This window comes from Micropterus salmoides, unplaced genomic scaffold (genome assembly GCF_014851395.1).
Source record: "Micropterus salmoides isolate LMB-PRFRI ecotype aquatic unplaced genomic scaffold, ASM1485139v1 Ms_hic_scaffold_17, whole genome shotgun sequence".
Taxonomy (NCBI): domain Eukaryota; kingdom Metazoa; phylum Chordata; class Actinopteri; order Centrarchiformes; family Centrarchidae; genus Micropterus; species Micropterus salmoides.
In genome coordinates this window covers 18,708,406-18,730,158 of record NW_024040817.1, presented here as the reverse complement: position 1 = coordinate 18,730,158, position 21,753 = coordinate 18,708,406, and the positions used below count along the sequence as shown (strand labels likewise).

General features: G+C 41.1%; 1 protein-coding gene and 1 long non-coding RNA gene across 2 annotated transcripts; one reads left to right on the top strand and one right to left on the bottom strand.

The window, feature by feature from the left end:
• Window positions 1-6,526: 6,526 nt before the first annotated feature.
• trib1 (tribbles pseudokinase 1) lies at window positions 6,527-12,495 on the top strand. Its single transcript, XM_038725189.1, is given in 4 exon segments — window positions 6,527-6,826; window positions 7,580-7,872; window positions 11,270-11,341; window positions 11,343-12,495. Coding segments are annotated over 4 exon segments (1,065 nt in total). The 3' UTR covers window positions 11,743-12,495.
• Window positions 12,496-15,096: 2,601 nt separating this feature from the next.
• Window positions 15,097-15,950, bottom strand: LOC119908012. Its single transcript, XR_005445178.1, has 2 exons — window positions 15,853-15,950; window positions 15,097-15,527 (listed from the first exon to the last, which is right to left on the bottom strand). It is a non-coding gene; the product is annotated as an uncharacterized LOC119908012 (long non-coding RNA).
• Between the last annotated feature and the right edge of the window lie 5,803 nt (window positions 15,951-21,753).

Here is a 21,753-nt window from a genome sequence, read left to right as displayed (position 1 = left end):
ATCTGTCTCCCTCTCTCGCTAGAAGTGTCATTAATGATGATCCAACCTCTTGTGTTTTGGCTGGAAGATGTACTTTGTGTCCTCGCTTACTGAAATGAAGAGGGACTGAGGATCTGCTCACTCAGAATATAATTTAGTGTAGGTATGTCAACAGTAGATGCCCCTTTTGAACAGCAGCTGTAACTATCTTTCATCAAACAGCACAGAGGAGATTAATGTCGGAGGACACTTTGATGTGCCATACTCTAAGGCTCTGTTTGTGAAAGAATACTTTTAACGGCGCAGATGAAGTAAATCAAAGTGAGACACTGGGGGAATTGTGTGATAGAGAATATTAAGACGAGAACTGAAAAAACAAACAAGAAAAACTGATTAGGCATTATAAGCCATGCTAGCGACATCCTTATGTTCCCAGGGTTCAATGTTCCCAGCATAGGTGTTTATATTAAGAGCATATTGAGCTGGGGAACATAGAACCTTGGTAGCATAGAAACACTCTATGGCTCTATTTAACAACATTTGATTCCATGATTTTGTACAGATATGCCTGGTTCCCAGGCAATGACTTTGGTGATGCCCTGACTTTAGAGCCCCACCATGAGGTTGACCTCTTAGGTTACAAGTGGATGGTCTTGACAACTATTTGATGGATTCACATTACATTTTTACGCAGACATTCACACAGGACGTCCTGCAGCCTCTTGCTCAGTCACTCTCTTATTCACTTATTAGCTTCCTACGTCAATGTCCTCTTCTGTCTCTTCGCCTCTGCCATCTGCTGCTGAGTCTGGTTATGTTGCCCGCTCACTTGGCTCCGGCACGACACCAGCACCGCTCTCCACCAGCAGCAGCCTAATATTGCTTGAAACTTGGATGGCAAGCTAGCCAACAAAGCTAGACAGCAACCGACGCAAGAGCACTTACAGTAACCTTACCAGCGTAGAAGTGTGTTATCTAACCATTAGTATGTTTGCTAACATAACACGTCTAAACCTCTGTCTGTGAAACATCTGGCTGATTTTGCTCGAGTCGACACAAGACACAGCAAGTCAGCCAATAAAGTTATTAATGACCAATCTAACAGCAACAAGGCCAGCTCGGCATCTGTCCTTCTAATGAGTAAAAGTCAGTCGGATATTTACTCTTGTCTGGTGTCTTGCTCATCACTCTCTTTTTCTCTTAGTCGCTTCCTCCGACATCTTCTTCGATCTCTTCACATCCTCAGCGATCAAAGCTGCTGGACTAATCATTCACTCTTTGATCTCACATCTTTCTCCCTTACCTTCCTACTGTCTAAAAAATGTAAATCGTCACTTACAATACTTCACAAATAATAAAATCTTTTTTCATCAGCTGAGCGATAGATGACAACCACTTCTTGTTTACTTTTCTCAATGGGTCTTTTCTCATTCCAGTGAGGGTGACATCATGGGATCAACCAGGCTGAGGGGAGACAGCTTGAGTAACCTCTGTGATGGGCTGGTGACAGTATGGTGTTGACGTGTGTGTGTGTGTGTGTGTGTGTGTGTGTGTGTGTGTGTGTGTGTGTGTGTGTGTGTGTGTGTGTGTGTGGGTTGTGGCCACAGCGTGCACACACACACACACACACACACACACAATTGCCATTCACTTCCCATTAGCAACAGGAAACCCCTTGAGTCATCCTGGAGTGGAGTTCTGAGTGTAAGGCAAACTATTTCAGTGAAATCATGTGTTGATGAGTGACGGATAAAGACGAAGTTATGAAATTATGTTCTTAGGACATGAAGGGAAGTGAGCTGATCTTTTCAAGTGAAATTCTACTGATGAAGGACTGAGGAGGATAGGTCGTATTTGATGAATTTCCAGTGAAATTGTGTTATTTCATAAAGAGAACTACATAACTACAAAACAATATACTTTTTCACTTTGAATTGAATGGGTAAAATTGCATTTCCTCAATCTTGTAGCACAATGGAATACTTCTTTACAAAGTTAGAAAGTTAAAAACATCAGAGAGCATCTTAAAAGTGGCCTTGAAAGGATGGTGGTTTCATTTTTAGCCTGCTTTATATCAGAGCTAGGCTCTTTGAATGTACAACATTTGTCTGGTATTATTGTTTGTTTTGTCTATATTTCTGAGGGTCACAATGGGAATTAATACATTGTGTTGTTATCTTTGTAACTACTGCAGTGCCGCGCAACAGTACAGAATAATTTCAGTCATCCAATATAATCCATTAACTGATCAAAGTGGCCATTTCAATTAAATCATGTGTTCGTGATATTAATAGAGGCTGCTATTGTTTACTTTTTCTTTTTGATGATCTAGCTCAAGTTCCTATTCCTATTAAATTTGAGTGCAGTCGCTGTAGTTCCCTTTGGTCTGCAAAATGAATATAATGTTTCCCTTCGTCACTCATTTTACAGTAATTATGGTCTCCAGATAAGAGAAGTAAAATTTATCATTTCCGCACATATCAGGAGTGAGTAGTTAAAAAAGCATTTAGAGGATCAATTTCTGCATGTTAAATCTACATTAAACATGATGGAACATCTAGTGTTGCGTTTCACCTTGTTCATCTTGTTGTCATTTTGAAGCATAAAGATCATCAACCAACCAGGTAATGTGATCATGAACATATTATTCATACCACAGATAAGTTTAACAGCACTGGCGACGTCAGTCAACATTTGTCAACAGAAGACTATTAGATATTCTTCTGGTTAAAATAATAAAGGGAGCATCTCCACCCGCAGAAAATGCATTGTGATCCCTGTGTCACCACATTCCACCACCATTATTCATTACACAACATTTCGGTTCAGTTTCAGTTTTAAATTGTATTTTCTTTCTTGGGTTAAAATGAAGGTCAGTTCTATGAAACAGCTGGGAGCTTTTAGGACGGCCACTTCATGTGAACACAATACTTACAGTAGATGAAGAATTTTATTTTTAGCTAAAACTTTACAATTTCTCAGAAGACCTTTAAGGAAGTCTTTGTGCTGAGTATGTGCAAACATGACAACTCCCCCTATGTGAGAACAAATGTTTTCTATGGGGAACAATGTGTAGGTGTGTGTTCCCATGTCAAAACAATTAGTGGTCATGTGCTGTAAAATCTGAGCACAACATATTGTGAAGATTGAAAGTATGTATTAAACTGCCAAGTACCGCGTCTCTCTAATCTAACCAAGCCTGACTCAACCTAACAGATCAAAGAAACAATGATGGACAGATAACTAGCAAAGGAAGGCAGAATGTTTTGGCCAGACTACAGTCTGGAGTCCATCCACATGAAACAATCCCCATCTCAGCTCCTGGTTTGATTGATTGTCCTTGAGGTCAGCCAGGGTTGTGAAAATATAGAGTAGAGATAGTTATAGCGGGCTGATGACTAATTTTGGATGAGACCTCCACCCTGGAGTTCATTCAGTTCACAGTGTCTACAAGCTTATGGCAAAATGTACAGAAGAGAGAAGAATGGTTATAAAAAGTTATATTAGACCTCTTTTTGTTCTAAAGGCAGAATTTACACCCAGACTGAATAGAAATGTTATATTTTTATTGCTAGCATACAGTTGAATATCCAGTGGCCCACTTCTATCTCCCACACTCTAATTCTACATTCATAGAACATTGTCAGCTGTCCAAAGACACAATGGTAATGGCAGGCAACCAGACATTCACAGAAAACAAGTTTCTACTTTACAAAATTCATAAAAGAAAAAAAGTGATAGCAGTCAGTATTATACCAATAGAGGAAGATGATGGACTTGTAAAAAGACTACTGTTGCATACAGTGCCATTACTTCCTTCTTTCCTCAAGTGACGTTTTTCAGATGCTAAGAAAAGGGGTCAGCTGTAATTACAATAATTACCATATTTGCCATAGTTTTGCTCACCAGTTATGAAAATGTTGATTGTCTGTCTTTGCAGAGATGTGAGGTCAGAGATGAGGTACATTTTGCATAGTATTTTCCTACATTCATCTTCCAGTACACATCTTCAAGAGAATCATTAGTCAATTACTTTCATGTCAAGTTGCAAGTCCTGTTGTTCACAACTACCTGCACATCTGACTCGAGTTCTAGTCTCAAGTCTGCAGCTCTGTTCAGAGCAGCTCAAATGAAGAATAATTAACAGTATGATGCGCTGGCTGTCAGCAAGATCAGATTGAACTATTCTCAGAGCTGATCAATTCCCAGCCTCTCGTCACCGCTGCTGGTGGTGAGTGACTCAGCTAATTATAACAAGGGAGAGCATGCCCTGAATACTGTTTTCTCTTCTAGCTCACTGGCAGGGGGATGCAGCCACACTCCTACACAGGCACCGTATACACACACATAACACACACCCCCATTCAGTATGAGGTACACATTGGCTTACCAGCTATATAATGCTACAACCTGCACATAAAGGATCTTGCATAAGAGTAACGTACAACCTAAACATGTAGTATGGTGTGACCTTGTGTAATGATTCCAACATAAACTATGAATTACATTGGAACAAACTGTCATGTCTCACACACACGCAAACACTGTGTGTATATCATAGTCCACACAAACGAGTCACTGTTTCCACTGTATACCGAAACAATGCGTCTCACATAAACAAGCGACATACATGCATCATCACTATGATGGACTATTGTCAGGTAACAATAAACCATTTACCTTGCTCTGCCAGCCCATTCCCACAGTGACTGTTCATCCTGCTTTTTGAACTGGACAGAGTGAGAGGAAACCTGTTCCTGTGCCTGCTCGACGGCATGACAAACACACTTGCTCACAGAGATGCACATACATCACTCAGTTGGTGAGTCACCTTATTCATAATACGACCACTGCAAAAAGAAAGAATGTGAGGCCTAAAAATAACAAGCCATCATTCCTTTGAGATGTGCAGCTCATCCATATTTGGACGACCTGCAGAGACACGTTCACATGACCTTTTTCAGTCAAGCTGAGCCGAGCTGCTGCGACCTGGTTAAGTGTGTGACCTCTTGTGGAAGGAACTGTGTTGGAAATGTGAAAAGAAATGGTTCGGAACGGCATGCTTCTGTTTGGCAGGAGGGGTCGTGCAAAAGAGGCCAGCTGGTGCTCTGTGCTTTAGTGAACGCTCAGTGAGCCTCTACTGCAGCCACTCTTGTGCATGCTTGTTCAACATAAAGCAGTGGAAAAAGAGAACCCTTGCGCAACACACACATGGTCACGCGTGTGTGTGTGTGTGTGTACACACCGTGACAAACACACACAAACATGCACATTTGTTATTACCTCACACCATCAGCTCAACTGCAACACTCATCATCACAGCAATGTATTTCAGACTGACTATATACTGTACTTCAACCTTCAATTCTGGTTCTTACATTCTTAAGTAACAGTTCATAGTTCACTGATTATCCTTTTTTTTTCAAGAATATTGCATAATTTTCACACAGATTGCACAGCACTGACTTGCTTGCTTGTGGTATTTGGGTATACAAGTAGTTTTAACCTGGGATCAGTGTCTCTGGGAGCCCAGCTGCTATGATGTTGTCTACAGAGTCGCGCTGGCATATTTTATGTGAATGCTTATAGCCAAGCACCATGAAGGCTTTATGGGGGTGAGTCATATCCACATAACAAACAGGCTCAGCATGGGAAAATATCATGGCGATGTTAAAGCTAGAGTTAAGGCTCATACAGTGAAGCTTTGTACTGGCTAGTTCGCACTAGAGGCACAACATTTGGAGAGCAAACACTTCAGGTGCCATACAGGAGGTCTGCGGAGAGACTGTTGCAGCTGGTAATAAATGGCAATAAGAGCGGAACGTTAAGGAACAACTGAGTCAGAGAGAGAGTTTTAAAGATCGTTAATTATTGTCCAAAGCATGTGTAAGCTGGGTGAGGCAGCCGTGATAAGTAGCAGATGATTTCTTCATTCCTCTCACATGCTCAGGTTTTTTTTTCAGTATCAGCAAAATCAGGAATTTCGAGATTCATGACACCATGACAGGCGCACGCGCGCACACACAAATAACATTAATGTTTGCACCTTAGGCCTATAGTTTCTGTGAAAGGTGATACAGCAGGCAGAGCTGAGCTAGAGTCGGTGCCGTTGATTGCTCAATGGTTGTGTCACCAGGAGGCTGGACTGGTCGGGTGGAGTGTTTGAGCTCTGAGCTCAACATCACCGGAGCTCACTCACTCTCTGCCTCTGTGAGTGTGAGGCGGTCTCTCTTTCTCTCTCTCTCCCTTTCTTTCTTTCTCATCTCTCTCCCAGTCGGGACTGTAAGGGATTTTTTTACCAAAAGTACACAGACCTCAGAGCCACGGGCATTCACTCTCCAAAAGGACGTGGGTTGGATTATTACCACACACACAAAAAAAACGCGCTGTCACTGAATCAACTGAAGTTTCATTTATATCTCAGCTATAATGAGTCTCACACGGAGGAATGGAGCGCACAGTTTGTAGTTTATTTTAACCATCAAAGGACGCGTCCAAAACAAGTCGGGGTCTCGTTTTTGTTTTCACGGACAATCAGTCTATCAGGATGAACTTGCAGTGGAGCAGCCCGGCACCCTGCATCCGCACCGGGAGAGTCGCGCACAAGCGGCTGGACTCAGATGATCAGCCGCCGGCTAAATGCGCCAGGCTGAGCGCAGAGGCGGGGGACACACAGGGACTCCTCGGTACTTCTCCCGGGTCCCCGGTCAGCCCCGTCTCAACCCCTATCCCGGCAACCCACCAGGGGCCATCCAGGATAGGACCGTTTCTGCTTCTACCTCTGGCGGACCGGGAGAGCATGCACAGCGCGATGAACACCGACACCGGCGATGAGCTACTGTGCAAGGTATGCGCAATCCCGTCATTGCGCAATTTCTTTGAATGAATGGTGTTTCAAGACACCGCGTTGCTCAATAGCCTGTCTGACATGTCATCAGTATTTAGCCGACCAAATGTCATTCTCACGCAAAGTGTGTCACACTGGCAGTGTTGCTTCATGATTTTTAAATTTTGAACTATGCCAGGCTCTATGATTGATTAAAATCTGTTTATAAATAGGTCTACGTGAGAGACTAGGCAACCCCATAGCCTGTGCTGTGTTGTGGAAATGCAGTCCACCTACCATCGGCACTATGGCTTCACACTCTGTCAACTGGGCTCATTTGCATACACGTCACTGCAATCCGCCACGCCGTGGCACACAAAAATGAAAACATGTGAGACAAAGAAGGACTATCATGATAAGGATCTGCTCTGATAAGGACAGGGCCCTCCTATGTTCCAGACCCATGTGTTTATTGTGCGTGATAGACCTGCAGGCGTTTGGCTTTGTTGATTAATAAAGTTAATCGCGTCATGCTTTGGTGATTCATTTGTCACGCTCATGCAAAAACAGTGTATTGAGCTGGAATCAAAGCATATCCTAAGCCTTTTTTTAACTCTCTGCCAAATTTGCATGGTTGTTTCCTCTGATGATCATTAAGAACACACTGACCCATTGCATCCTCCCCCTCTCACATTCTCTCTCTCTGCCTATCTCCCTTCCTAATTTCCATCCTGTCTCCCTCTCCTCTTCTTCTACTCTCCTCTCTCTCCCCAGGTCTTTGATATGGGGGTGTACCAGGAAAAGATCAGAGCCTACGGGATCCTGCCAGCCCACAAGAATGTGGCCAGCATCAGGGACATCATCCTCGGTGAGCGTAAGGCCTATGTGTTCCTGGACAAAGACTTTGGGGACATGCACACCTTGGTGAAGAGCTGTCGCAGACTGGATGAGGAGCACACCTGCAGACTCTTCCGTCAGGTGGCTCTGGCTGTGGCACACTGCCACCAGGCTGGCATCGTGCTGGGTGACCTCAAACTGCGAAAGTTTGTCTTCGCTGATGAAAAAAGGTGAGACGTGCATCCCTTTTAGCACTTTCAAGGTAAACAGATCTTGGTGCTCAGTGTCAGATGACACCTTGTTTAACCATCCACCCGTTCAGCATCCTTAAAAACAATTCTCAATTTCACAGAGTTCTAATAGTATCAAGTAACTTTATTTGGATGCTCTCAGACTTAAATACATGCAGTGTAGTGGGATGTGCCAGTGAAGGCACAGAGAAAACATGGCAGCAGCTGATACACACAGGCCATTTGTGCAGATAGGGATGTGGGCACAGATAGAGTAGGAGGTTCTGTACTTGTGGAGGCAGACTGCATTGCTTCCCAGATTTTCGCCCTCTCTGTCTGTCTCCCTTTCTCGCTCTCGATGTGTCTCTTTGTATGCGGGTTGTGCGTTTGTTTTGCATGCGTGTGTGTATGTGCATGTGTGAATGTAGTGGGTGGTAGCTTGGCAGAACTGCTAGACGAGGCTGTTGAATGAGACAATCATCCCCTTCTGCGTTCTGTATCTTAGAATGTATTTATTACTCATTATTTATTAATACATTACATCATAACTATGCTGCAGAATAAGCGAGGCTCCCAACAAGGATTCATTCAAATACACTTCCATCCATGAAGGAGTAGTTCAAAGCGCTTTGCTTTGAACTGGCTCCCACACACTCCCCCACACAAACACAAATTCCTTAATGTCTGCATCTCTCTCAGTGCTGCATTCTGTTCAGTAAGATACACAAAACCCTGCTTACAAAACTATTTGTCGCCTCTTTGCCCTTGCGTCACTCTCTTTCCTGTAAGCTACACAACCCCCCCCCCCCGGCTTTCTGAAGCCCTTTTTCGTGGAGACTTTTCAACAGTAACATTCTCCAGCCATGACCTCTGGTTTTGCAGGGTCAAACTGGATGAATGAGAGCAGACAGCCAGTGAGAGAAGTTGAAGTTGGTTGTTTCCCTCTGAAAGCTATACGGCTGCAGAGCGATGAATCACAGTATATATGTGAAGAGGGGGGGGGCTGCGTAGCTCATTTTCTTTCTTTCTGTGTGTGTGTGCGTGTGAGCATACATGCATGTTTGTATATGTGCTGATTAAACATTCAGAGCTGTAAAGCTCTGGTCCCTCAAATGCCTTTTTGTTATCTGGGTGGCAACATTGCAACATTAATGCTGGTAGACTGACCCACTTGACCCTGAAGTTGTGGGTGACATCTTGTTTCCTAACACTAACTTCTCTTTACTCTTTGGCTGGTGTCATTGGGTAGGGCCACCAAATGATTTTACTGTGATGTGACGGGAAATACAAAGCAGCAGATTTTTGCTGATAGCATTAGATAGTTGTGTGACGGTGTGTGTATCACGGAATTTGGCTTTTCATTTGCCAAAAATCATTTTTCCACACCCTGAGTTTGCTGCCTCTGTCCAGTCACTGAGAAGTCTGCTTGAAATGTTGTGATTCTGTATCACCTCATTTATTCCGTCAAACATTCTTCTAAATTCACAATCAGGCATCTTTTAAACCCCAACAATCACGCCGTGATGCAATGTCCTGGCCAACAATGCAACACTCAAGCCAGAGCCAGAGAAAGTCACAACAATTTGACAAATGCTATCTGCATTCACACACACAGACGCGCACACTCACACACACACAGTGCAGATGGAAAAGACAGTTTAGGGAAGGTGACTAGCACTATGAAGCATGCAGAGCTTCACTGCTGGGCCAGCCTTCCCGTGCGTCACTGATGTGGCAACAGCCATTTGAGGGTAATTATGGGATGGCTGGCGCCACAAGTGTGGGACCCAGGTGCAGATAGCCTCGGCTCAAGAAAGAGAGCGAAAGAGAGAGGAGGAGAAAAGATATGTACTCTCAACAGCAGGATGAGTCACTCTCTCCACCCCTCTAACTCTCTCTGTTCTGTTTCCTTTTCTGTCTCCAGCTCTTCATTCTCCTCTCCTGACTTGTCTCCGCCACTATCTTGGTGTTTAAATATCTGTTGCTTTCTATCTTGGTCCTTCTAGTTGTCATTCTTTTCATCCTCTCTCTGGCGGTCTGTCTCTCTCTGCTGCAGCCACTCTGTCTGACAACTGAAGTGTCTCACGGACTCGACCCTCTGAACGTGAGAGAAAACAGCACACTTCTTATGAGTGTTTGTGCATTTGACTTGATAAAACCTCAATCACCGTGTTAGTCTTGGGGGCCAATCTCCAGAGGCACAAATTAATTCTTAATTAAAAACATAGCACGCCTGTTGCTGGAGAAAATGAATCACTGTTGAAATCCTTTAGTAATATTTTTCTGCCGTTGGAAACAGCAAAAGTTTGCCATCATGCTTTTTATCTTTGTCCCATCAATAATTTTTTTAGAGCGTTTCAGTGGTAAATGTCTCATTCTACAAATAAACTCTCACATTTGCTCTGATGCTGGACTAAATGTATGTCCTGTCATTAACATGGCTATTATCTCATCTAACTGGCAGGAAGAAGGGGAATACACATACGTTATTTCCCAAATTAGATAACTATTTCCTTATCATTAAATCATTCCTGAATGACAAACATACAACTTCCTCACACACCTTCCCACAACCAACTCCCTTCTTAAAAAAACTCTTCAACCAATGAGATGGCTATTTAGGATTGTGTGTGTGAGTAGGGGAGGAGGAGGTTGCAGGAGTTTCATATTTATATTTCATATTTATATGTGTTTATGTGAGCATGTGTGTGCTGGGAAGCTTTGCTTAGGCAGCTATGCTTCTCGGGATTCACTGTTGTGCACTTCATAGGTCATAGTAAGTTCACTGGTGTCTGGTGTGTGTGTGTGTGTGTGTGTGTGTGTGTGTGTGTGTGTGTGTCCGTCCATCTATTTGTCTGCCGCACAGCTTAAGGCTAAAGGAAGGATGCTTGTTTTTCCATGATGCCATCAGTGACTTACATTTAACAGATCTCTAAGATGTTTGACAGTGTTTAACAAAGCCACTGTTAGAAATAGACTCACATGCATGCGCGCACACACGAACACACACACACAGTGTTGTACTAGATCAAGGAGCGACTTGAGCTTTAAATATTTTTGTACATGGGAACGCCGAGAACATAACTTTCCAACAACAGTGTGACAGCAAAAAAATTTTCTACTGACATGTGGGGGGGGGGGGGGGGGGGGGGGGAGTTATTAGGTTTCACCACAATGTGAAATGTTGCTTTCCATGTAAGATATTAGATACCGTCACATCTCAGTCAGCGCTTACCCAATTTACAGTGCAACTAAAGCACATACCTGCAGTTATAGAAAGGGGATTCTCACATGTTTTTTTGAATAATAGCTGCTATGTACTAAAACAAAACATGTTGTCTAAGCCATTAAAGATCTTTTAAAATGTCCTGACCTAATTTTGACTTTTTCTCCATAGGACACAAGTGAGACTAGAAAGCCTCGAGGACTGTCGTGTACTAGAAGACCCTAACGATGACTCCATGTCAGACCCACGGCTGCCCCGCCTACGTCAGCCCAGAGATCCTCAGCAGCTCTGCACCTTACTCTGGCAAGATGGCCGACATGTGGAGCCTGGGGGTCATGCTGTACACCATGCTGGTTGGTCGCTACCCCTTCCATGACCCAGACCCGGCTACACTGTTTTCCAAAATCCGCAGAGGCCAGTGCTGTTTGCCAGAGGGCTTGTCGCCCAAGGCCAAGTGTCTGCTCCAGAGCCTGCTGAGGAAAGAACCCTGGGAGAGACTCACAGCGACTGAGCTGTTCACTCACCCGTGGTTCCACCGGCCGCCCTCATCGCGGGAAGTGGTGCTGGGTGAACAGGAAGTGACTTCGGCGGAACAGATGGTGCCATCGTTTGACGTGGAAGAGGATGATGATCTGTTCTGCTGACGGACTCGATTTAGCTGAGTCTGGCTGAGGGACCAAAACAAAAATTGCTACGAGGGACTCGTTGTTGTTTTTTACATTGGCACTTTTTAGAAACCTATTTGTGTACTGTTGAGTGTACATACACCCTCAAGCTTTCTAAAAAAACTTACTGTACTGTATTTTGTTGTTGTAAGTGTGTTACTTGCTAAGGGCATTGTTCACAATGATCGTCATTGTGTTTCTATATGTGCGTTTTTGAAATGATTTGGTGCTAAAAGAAATAGGACTCCGGATTTGCCAGGTAATATTAACAAAATGAACTCTGCAGGTTTCTTTGACTATATCCCAGAACATTAACCCATGGCAAACAATAGTCACCAATGCTTGCTCTCAGCCTGGACTCACAAGACAACATTAGATGAATCGCGAACGGGAGGCGAGGAGAGCGGGATGTTGTTCCTCTCACTCTCTGACCAATCTGGAGGCCTCAACGGCTGACTCACCGATCGGCTCGAGGAAGGCCTAGTGCAAGCTTGATGTCTCGCAGCAGGCGGTGTCATAGAGTGAGAAAGATGGTTAGCAGAGGACTGATGTGTCACACTCAGCGGGGACGCTGCAAAGGTGTTTCACTGCCAATCTGGCAATGTCTCAGCAAATGGAGAGCATTTACAAATCTCACACCATGCACAGAAGGTTGAGAAAGGCAGGGTGTTATTGATGTAAGACGCACAGAAAAGTGGGCAGAGTTTGTCTCTAATACACACACACACACACTCAACAATAAGCAGTGGCACTGGGCTAACACAAGTCTTTGTATATGGCTAACAGAGAAAGGTACATCTCAAAAACGTTCTCATTTTCAACAGTTAAAACTGAAACAGTTACCTTTTTAAACATGCTCAAAGCTGAATATGTCATATAAGGGTGGAAGTGTCTGACCCTGCAAATTTTACTAATCTGTTCGGCAATGCTGTGCGTGCAATTAGCCACAGCTAAACCTAACACTAATTCTTCTACTTTAAAATGAAATGCTGGAAGGAACTCGGTTTTAAACACTTCACATGTCTTTGCAGCAACAGAGATGGTTGATTCATACACCTGAAGACGAGCTACAGTAGAACTTACGTGGACAAATTTTTTTAAAAATCCACAGAGAATTCAGATGGTACTTCCTACTGACTCAATATGAATTATCTCCCAATTCAACAATGCTTGTATTTTTTAAGAAATGTCTTAAGGAACCCATTACAGAAAAATGAAGACTTTCTCAGTTGAGCAGTTAAACCTGTCTTGTTCATTTCTGTTGGAACATTATGTCAAGCTGTGTTGCTTTAACAAAGCTGAGTTGTGCTGAGTGTTGCGCCCGTATCACTGTGTTTCATAAACTGAATGGCTCTGAATCAGTCGCAGTCAGGCGATATTCGATGTTGGTTGTCTGATGATGACTCAACACTCGAGTGTGTCTGTAGAGAATGGTCCTGACCTTGGCTGGAAGAATCTGTTCTGACTGTTTCACCTCTTTAATGGTACTTTTTTCATTCTTTCTTTTTATTTTTTATTTTACTGGATGGAGTCATCATAGTTAGTGGCATTATGTACCACATCTACCACGTTCTAAAAGATATTTTATCTTGGATCATGACATGCGGATATAGCGCTTCAGTGACGTTTAGTCTTACTGTAGGTCTGCAGCCAACTATTTCATTCTGGCACAATTATTTTGACAACGGTACTAAATCTGGCATATCTGAGAAGCGCTGTCATTCAATTTTTGGGTCACACAGTCGGCGAATAAAACGTCTGTTGCGGATCTTTAATTAATTTCTCTCATCTCATCTCAGCTTGAGATGCCAGATGGGAAAAGACTTGTGACAATCTGAATTGTTCCTCACAGAAAAGTAATTTAATAAATTGATTTATGGTTTTGTTTCTAGTACATACATGTAGAGTGAGTCACACATTCATGTGACATGTAGAGTAAACTGACACGGGTGCACAAACTTCATATTGCACTGTGAATTATGTATTTGTGACACAACCTATAGACTATTATTAGTCCAGACAGGTTACACAAGAGATATTCATTGTACAAAAGATGTAAATATGTATATTTGAAATATGTGGAGATGTGTTGAATAAAGATCACATTTTTTTCATTATTTCAGTACTGCTGCTTGTTTTGTTTTTTTCTCTCACACACACACACACATACAAACACCTGCACATTACACAGCTCGACTGCATGCCTCGAAGGTGTTCCTGCAAGAGTTCTTTCCACGCAGCTCTTCATCACCGTGAGAGAAAACAATACATTTTCTCATTTTCCTCAGCCCTTTCAATTTCATCCTTGCAAGGGAAATAACTCTCCCTCCCTCTTCATCCCTGCCTCTAACCGTTTACTTTTCTCTGACCTTTGCGTAATGTAACATTTAACTCCTCAAACACACAAATGTCAATAGCGGGTCAGTGTCTTTTCCTGGAATACACAAGGGGGAGCTTATACGCCACTCTTGTTCTTTTTTCCTCAGAACTTGTAGTCAACTCATCAAACATTGAACACCAGCACTATTTAAACTCAAATACACATATTATTTTTTTATCTCATCCACTTCTGCTTGTGAGTCATTGTTTGACCTATAAGAGCTTGGCATGTCTCCACCGTCTGTGTGTTATGACTACCCCAGGCATGGCTGGCCAGGGCTTGCGTAAGCACTGTGTGCGTGTTCATGCGCATACCAGCCTGCATGCGTACATTTCTGTGTTTGTGTGTGTGTTTGTGTGTGTGTGTGAGCACAAGAGTCAGATTAGGAATCAGGTTAGCTGGAATGTCTCAGCTGCTGGGAAGCTGCCAAACCAACAATTGCCAGAGTCGGGCTCCTCCAGGAATGACAACAGGGCCCCCAAAACTAGTCATTTCAAGTAATGGATATCTAAAGAAATGTGTTTGTGTGTGTGTTTGTGGGCTTGTTTTACTGTGTGGGGTCCAACAGCCTTGAGGTGTCCAAATTTCTAAAAGTTTAAAGGACTGTTTTATGGTTAAGGTTTGGTTTTAGGGTCAGGGTTAGAATCTAGTTAAGGTTAGGGGTAGGGTAATGGTTAAGGTTAGGCATGTAGTTGTGATTGTTAAGTGTGTGTGTGGGGGGGGGGGAGTTTTTTTAAGAAGGGAGTTGGTTGTGGGAAGGTGTGTGAGGAAGTTGTATGTTTGTCATTCAGCAATGATTTAATGATAAGGAAATAGTTATCTAATTTGGGAAATAACGTATGTGTATTCCCCTTCTTCCTGCCAGTTAGATGAGATAATTGATACCACACTCTATAAGAAGATGGCAGGCAGTTAGTATGATAAAAACTGGACACAGCCAAAGTCATGACGGCTATGAGGGATAGAAGTAACAAAATTTAATTGATCAAAATGGAGGTTGTAAATGCATGGCAACTGAAAAATAGGATGTGAAATGAAAAATTGACTGATAAATTATAAAGTGGTTTGATTAATTTAAAGCTGATTTTATTTAAACAGTTGTGATATGATGTTTTCAGAACAGTTTCCCCCTGTTCCCAGTCTTTGTGCCTAGCTAAGCTAAGTTATTTGGCTGCTTGAGATAGCCATACAGCAAGAGACTGAATTATCATATTTTCAGTGTAAACTCTATCCTTGCTTTTTATCCAGGATCATTAAAGTTCCCAACCACGTAAACCTTTAAATAACAGACAGTTCACAAACATCCTCATGACGTGTTCTCCCTCGTAGATGGATGTCACAGAAACCCGGTGTGTCATCTGATATTTCCTTGATCCTCCGGAACCTCATTTGATAAAATAAAAATAACAGAGGAGAGTCTTTGCTGGTATTTCAGGGGATGTTTCTAATGTTTGAAGGTAAAAGATAAAATGAAGTGCCAGAGAAGGTAGAAGATAAAATCAAAAAACAGTAATGCTACAGTCACATTTATTACAATATATCATTGAGGAATTCAAACTATTTAGGTGAAAACTATGTGGGTTGTTTTTGCCCTTCAACGTGGACCATACAGGAAAAAGGTGAAAGGTGAGCGTCACCCTGCCCTGTTTTTCCCTCATAAGCAACACAAGGAAGTGAAGAAGCAGATCTGAGATTTAGCAGTAAAGTACCTGGTTGAGTGTCCTCTCTAAGGTAATGTTAAGTATTTAGCTTCTTCCTGGAACTCTTTGGCACAGGCGAGCGCTCAACTGATGCAATGGAAACAGCCTCATCTGTTTAATGACTCTTTGACCTGATTTATTTCAAAACCCTGAAGGAATGTGAGTTATTGTGTTAATCATAGTTCAGCGAGGCACTTGAATAATTGTAATAAGGCTAGTATTTTATATTGGACTGAAATCACAAAGGCATACCTGGAATTCATTTGAATGAAGTTATGTTGTGATCTCTGCTGCCATCTTGTGGAGGTACATCAAACTGCAGCTTCGAGGCAGATAGCCTGCATGGCAGATGTCCATGTAGAGTAAACAATTATTATAGCCTACTAAAACACTTTTTATTTTTTGAGGAAAACTTGCTACCAGTTTTATGATAAGACATATGAGAATAACAGCTTATAACAATTCCAGACTTGATGGATAATCAGTATGGGCTAATTATTTTTAATACTTTCAATGAATAATTAGTAACAGCTTTAATTGCAGACCTTTTAAGATAAGAAACAAGTGAAGAGGAGGTTTTGTGGCTCTGGTCTTACCTGTTTGGTAGCATCTGAAAGTTGCTGGACGTCCCCCCAGATCCATATCCTTCATATATTAAGAGTTTATCTTTTGTCATCCTGATTGTCATAGGCTAACTGTAATTTTACCATGATCCTGTCGGCCTACACATGACATCTATTTCCTGTCCGTCCTGGGTGAGGGAACTCATCCCGATTCTCTGTTGCTCTTCTTGAGGTTTCTTACATTTTTCCCCCATTGAAAGGGGATTTTGGGGGAGAGTTTTTCCTTAAGTCTATCTGAATCTGAACAAAAGAAAATGCTACAGAAAATTAGCATAGCAATTCTGTCTCAATGCCGAAATCAACCTTTTTAAAATGCTGAAGCAAAAAATAATTAAGAAAATAAATCAGTTACTTTAATAATAGATTTTTTAGATGAAATGCCAAACATTATCTGGTTCCATTTTAAATGTAAGGAATGGCTGCCTGTCTGTATGGCTACTATAAAATTAAATATCTTCTAGTTTTAGCCGAGTTCAGCCCCGACAAAACGTGGCAAGGGTTAGGATTGCTTTGTTGCTATGAACGCCCTGTTGTGTAGGCTGCGCAAGCGCAGTGCACTTACCCGCTTTTTTGAAACAGGAGTATCTATATACATATTGCTGCTCATTGAGTAACACCTGTGACAGCCACCAAACCGGGGAAGGACGTTGCGCAACGTTGTACACAGTTTCGACCAAACATGTCATTCAACCCGAAACCGTACACACCAGTGCAAAATGTTCTGAGATTGCCCATGAAGTTGTCACTTCGGACTTGGAGTTTTCTTGTAAACAAACAAAATTCATGCTTATGCTCTGCGTTTCTCACCAAAACACACTGTGTTAATCATTAAGGTCTAACAAACATGTTGAATGCACGTCCTTCTTCATCAAACAAAGCCAATTCTTTGAAAGTTTTGAAACCTGCATTGTTTACATCATAGACTGTATTAAAGAAAGGTTTACATCCATGTTTGCTAGTCTTCTACTTCACTGCCTTTGTTGGCACTTTTCTGCCCACCTGTCGATCAGTGAAACAGTGAGAATATGGAGGACTGATCCTGACAGATTAAGAAATGAATACATAAACAAATAAATGCTCAATAAATAATCTGATTAAATGCACAAAAAATAAAGTAACTAAATAAATGTAGGCAGTAATTCAATTATACAATGAGACATAAATGTATATATATTTTTTAATTAGCTTCTTTATTTATTCACTGTTATAATAATTACATTATTTATTTATTGTCCATTATCATCTTCAACTTTTTTATTAATTAGGCCTACTTCTTTTTTAAATGTATTTATTTATGTGTGTGTTTTATTATTTTTGTCTTTGTTTTATTCTTCCTTTGCATTTCTACCTACTATTTATTTCCCCTGGTATTTATTTCTGCCTCTCCCTTTTGGTGGACCAGTCAAATGGCAGAGGACTCTACCTGCATACAAGCTTGCTCCTCACACAGTCAGATGGCTTCCTTCAGTGAACTGAGGTGTATAGCAACTCTGTTTGAAGACATACTACATGTGGACGCTCTGACAGACAGTGTTTCAGTTTGCGGCATGCACGGACACAGAACTGCAGTAAAGGGAGCCGTTGTTCGTGAGAAACACACAGTCAGCTAGTAGCAGCTAAATCTGGAGTGCACTTGTATCCGACCCTGTGGTAAATTCAGTTTGAACCAGTGCTTGAAGTGGGCCGGAACGCACTGGTACGTAGTACCGGCACATCAACATTGAAAAAATGAAAAACTGCAATAAGAAATGTTGAATAACAAATGAAACAATGCACAATAAGAAAACATGCAATGCAACTGAAATATAGACTAAACAAATGTGCATTGTCCAAAAGCTGATTACTGCATTATATTCCAGTATATCATTATATTTTGAATTGTCACACCTGTCACCTTAATTTTATTTCCCTTCATATAAATACATATAAGACATTTCCTCCATAAATTGGTACAGAAAATGTGTTCAGAATGCAGGAAATTAAGTGGTTAATGCGCAAAGTCATTAATGTTAATAATATATAATATTTACTAGTTTCATACAACATACTTATCAAATTATGTCGACTTTATGAAATTAGCACAAAGAGATATGACACAACATCAAAATAAGGTGTTAACGCAACATATATACAGTATGAAAATAGGATTAATTGGATTATATTCACAGGAAGTATTAAACATACATGTTACATGTGTCCTTTAAAAGTGAAAAAAACACTAAAATGTTAGGAAAATTACTTTATTCTTTCATTTTGGTTTTCTGGGAAAACATTAAATAATTCCTGTTGATGACTAGTCTATCATATTTGAGTTCAGGGTAACTATGACTACATAAAGATTTGAAATCAAGCATTTTCGGCTGGTTGTATTGTATTCAAATAGAGTTGCTAACACTTTAATTCACTGAAGGAAGCCATCTGACTGTGTGAGGAGCAAGCTTGTTGATAAAATCAACCTCTGTGGTCTGACTGGTCCACCAATAGGCGAGAAGTTTTTCCCTTGAGACACAGACCCTCCTCATTTGCATAATAAGGCAGAAATACATAGAGAAATGTAAAAGAGCAGACAGAAATAAATACCATTGGGGAATAAATAGGGTAGAAAATGCAAAGGAAGAATAAAACAGACAAAAATATTAAAAAGCATACATAATAAATACATTTAAAAAAGAAGTCATTAAATAAAGTTGAAGATTATAACGGACAATAACAAATAAGGTAATTAATACAAAGGTGAATAAATAAAGAAGCTAATTAAAAGAGATATATACATTTATGTCTCATTGTATAATTTAATTACTGCCTACATTTATTTATTAACTTTATTTTTTGTGCCTTTAATAGGATGCTTATTTATTTATTGAGCATTTATTTATTTATGTATTTATTTCTTAACAAAGGATCAGTCCTCCATATGAGAAACCCCTGGCAGGAATGTGTATGGTGTCACCCTGGACATCCAACAGAACTGGGACCCACTCATAGGTCGCTATAAACATTGCTTTGTCTACTACTAGTGGTCCAAAACTCCACATGGTGGCCTACTTTTAAACAAAAAAACTAATCAGCACATTAATCAGCATTGAAAACAATTGTTAGCTTCAGCCCTAGAATGGTCTATACTTTCAAGCAAACATGGAATAACATCATCTCTCACCTTCCTCTGACAGCAAGAGTCTCCATTGGAGGTAAATAGGAGTCTTGAGTGTTTTCTGGTGTCAACAGGCTGTTACGCAGAGACAGGAGGGGAATAAAGATGATCCTCTGATGAGGTTATTTCAAGCAAAGTGGCCCCTCAGGGCTCTGTGTTATCATCGTGATTGTTTTCTCAATACATAAATAAAGTGATACAGAAAAACCTTGTATGGATGTTAAATATGTCAATGACATGACCCTGGGTGCACTAATTTTACAGCGTATGTTTATCTCGACTTCTCGGACTGGTGTAAATCCGATTCACCAACACCAAGGTTGTTCTTCTCAGTTTGTAAAAATAGTTATTAGAGCTGACTCAGATAGATACAGATAATTATTTTTCTTTCATATGCCACTGTCACAGAAGTAAGGCACACGTTAAAGAAGGCTTAAGTTGACTTTATCTGGTGGATCAACACTATGATGGCCTCTTAGAACACACTATGACAACAAGTCCAGGAGAGGGCAGTGTTTTCAGGCACCTGGCCAGGTTGTTCATCTTTGTAATTATACTATCCTAACAGGTGGATCAGAGGTTATCCCTCTTGGATATGATAATATGGGATTTATATTAATAACTGTGCCGAAGACAAGCAATGAGATGAAAGAGGATTTAATTTGTCTTTTTCACAGATCAACATGTACGGTAAGTGTTATTTGAACAGGAACAATGCTTCTGAAGAAATCTTCCTAACCAAAGCATATCTGATCACTGAGAATTTCATCATAATGCACCATTTGGCTGTCAGTGTTGCCTAAACAATAGGTAGCCTCATACTCATGCATTCCCACCCATATTTCCATCTGCAGCGAATAACATGAAATGACCTCAGATTTGGGTTTTGTGGGGTCTTAATAAACAACACCAGACTGAAATTGTTTAAATTGTTTGGTTGTAAAATCGTCCATCTGTCCGTGGAACTAATCGGGCTTTCCTGGCTTGAAATCCGACTGTTAAAGATGTTGCCAAATTAGCCAATCAGAGTCAAAACACCCATTGGCTCTTAGAAATTGTTCTAACACAGCAATGTGAAACGTTTGAATTATTCTCAGTGGCAACTAAAAGCATTCTGCCAAGGCACAGAAACCTGGAGTGTAAGTCAAGGATGATTACTGTAATAACATCTACACATCTTATTGTACAATTTTATCTTATAGTTTCATGTCATAGTGTTTTATTTTTTATTTGATTGGCAGTTCCTCAGCTCAGCCTTGACGAAGACTTAAATGTCAGATGAGTTGAAGTTGTGTTTACTGTACAGGAATAGTTTGCACACACTGTATTACAAGTGAGCTCTGATTTTGTAAGATTTCACCTTGAGTGGAATATTTACTCTATAGAAACATTAAGGATTAAAGAGGGTTTTATTTTGGATTCACCCTTCATCTGTCATTCCTAACATACCAGGAGTCAATTTCATCTATCAAGTATAAACCCATACCGGCTTGGATTGAATAATATAAATCTCAAACTGTCTGCGTTACACAGGTCATTTCTCAGATATCAAAGGACATTGATTACAGAGCTTGTTTGATTAAAATAAATGTCTCTCCTGAAGGTAAAGAGACCAAACAAGTGCCAGAAATACAGCATGTGTTCCACATCCCACATAAGCTCATCATTTCTGTATATCCATTTCTCTCTAATGGCTGCTAGTAGAATCGGAGATTGGCTGCATGTCATTTCATCTATGAGTTCCACTGTATGTCTCACTGCAGTTTCCTAGAAAAGTGTTATTCAGCCACCAGCTTTGTGCACTCAGGCTGCAGCGTTTACACTGACATGACTGACTCATGGCTGCTGCTAATGGAGCCAATGGAGTGAACCAGAGCCATCTCTGAAAGCTTTGTGTCATTCACAAGACCATACTGCAGACAGTTCTGAATAACCTGGATTTTTAATTTAGACATGCTGTACTTTGAGTGCCAATTCTGAATATATTAAAGTCATGAGGGGCTCGAGCCCATCCCAGCATGCACATTGCAAAAGGTGAGGAAACAGGCTGCAAAACCATCAAGACCAGCAGATATAGACAATCTCACACATTCTGATCTGACTAAATCTTCTGGCTGTGAGAGAAATCTGGACGCA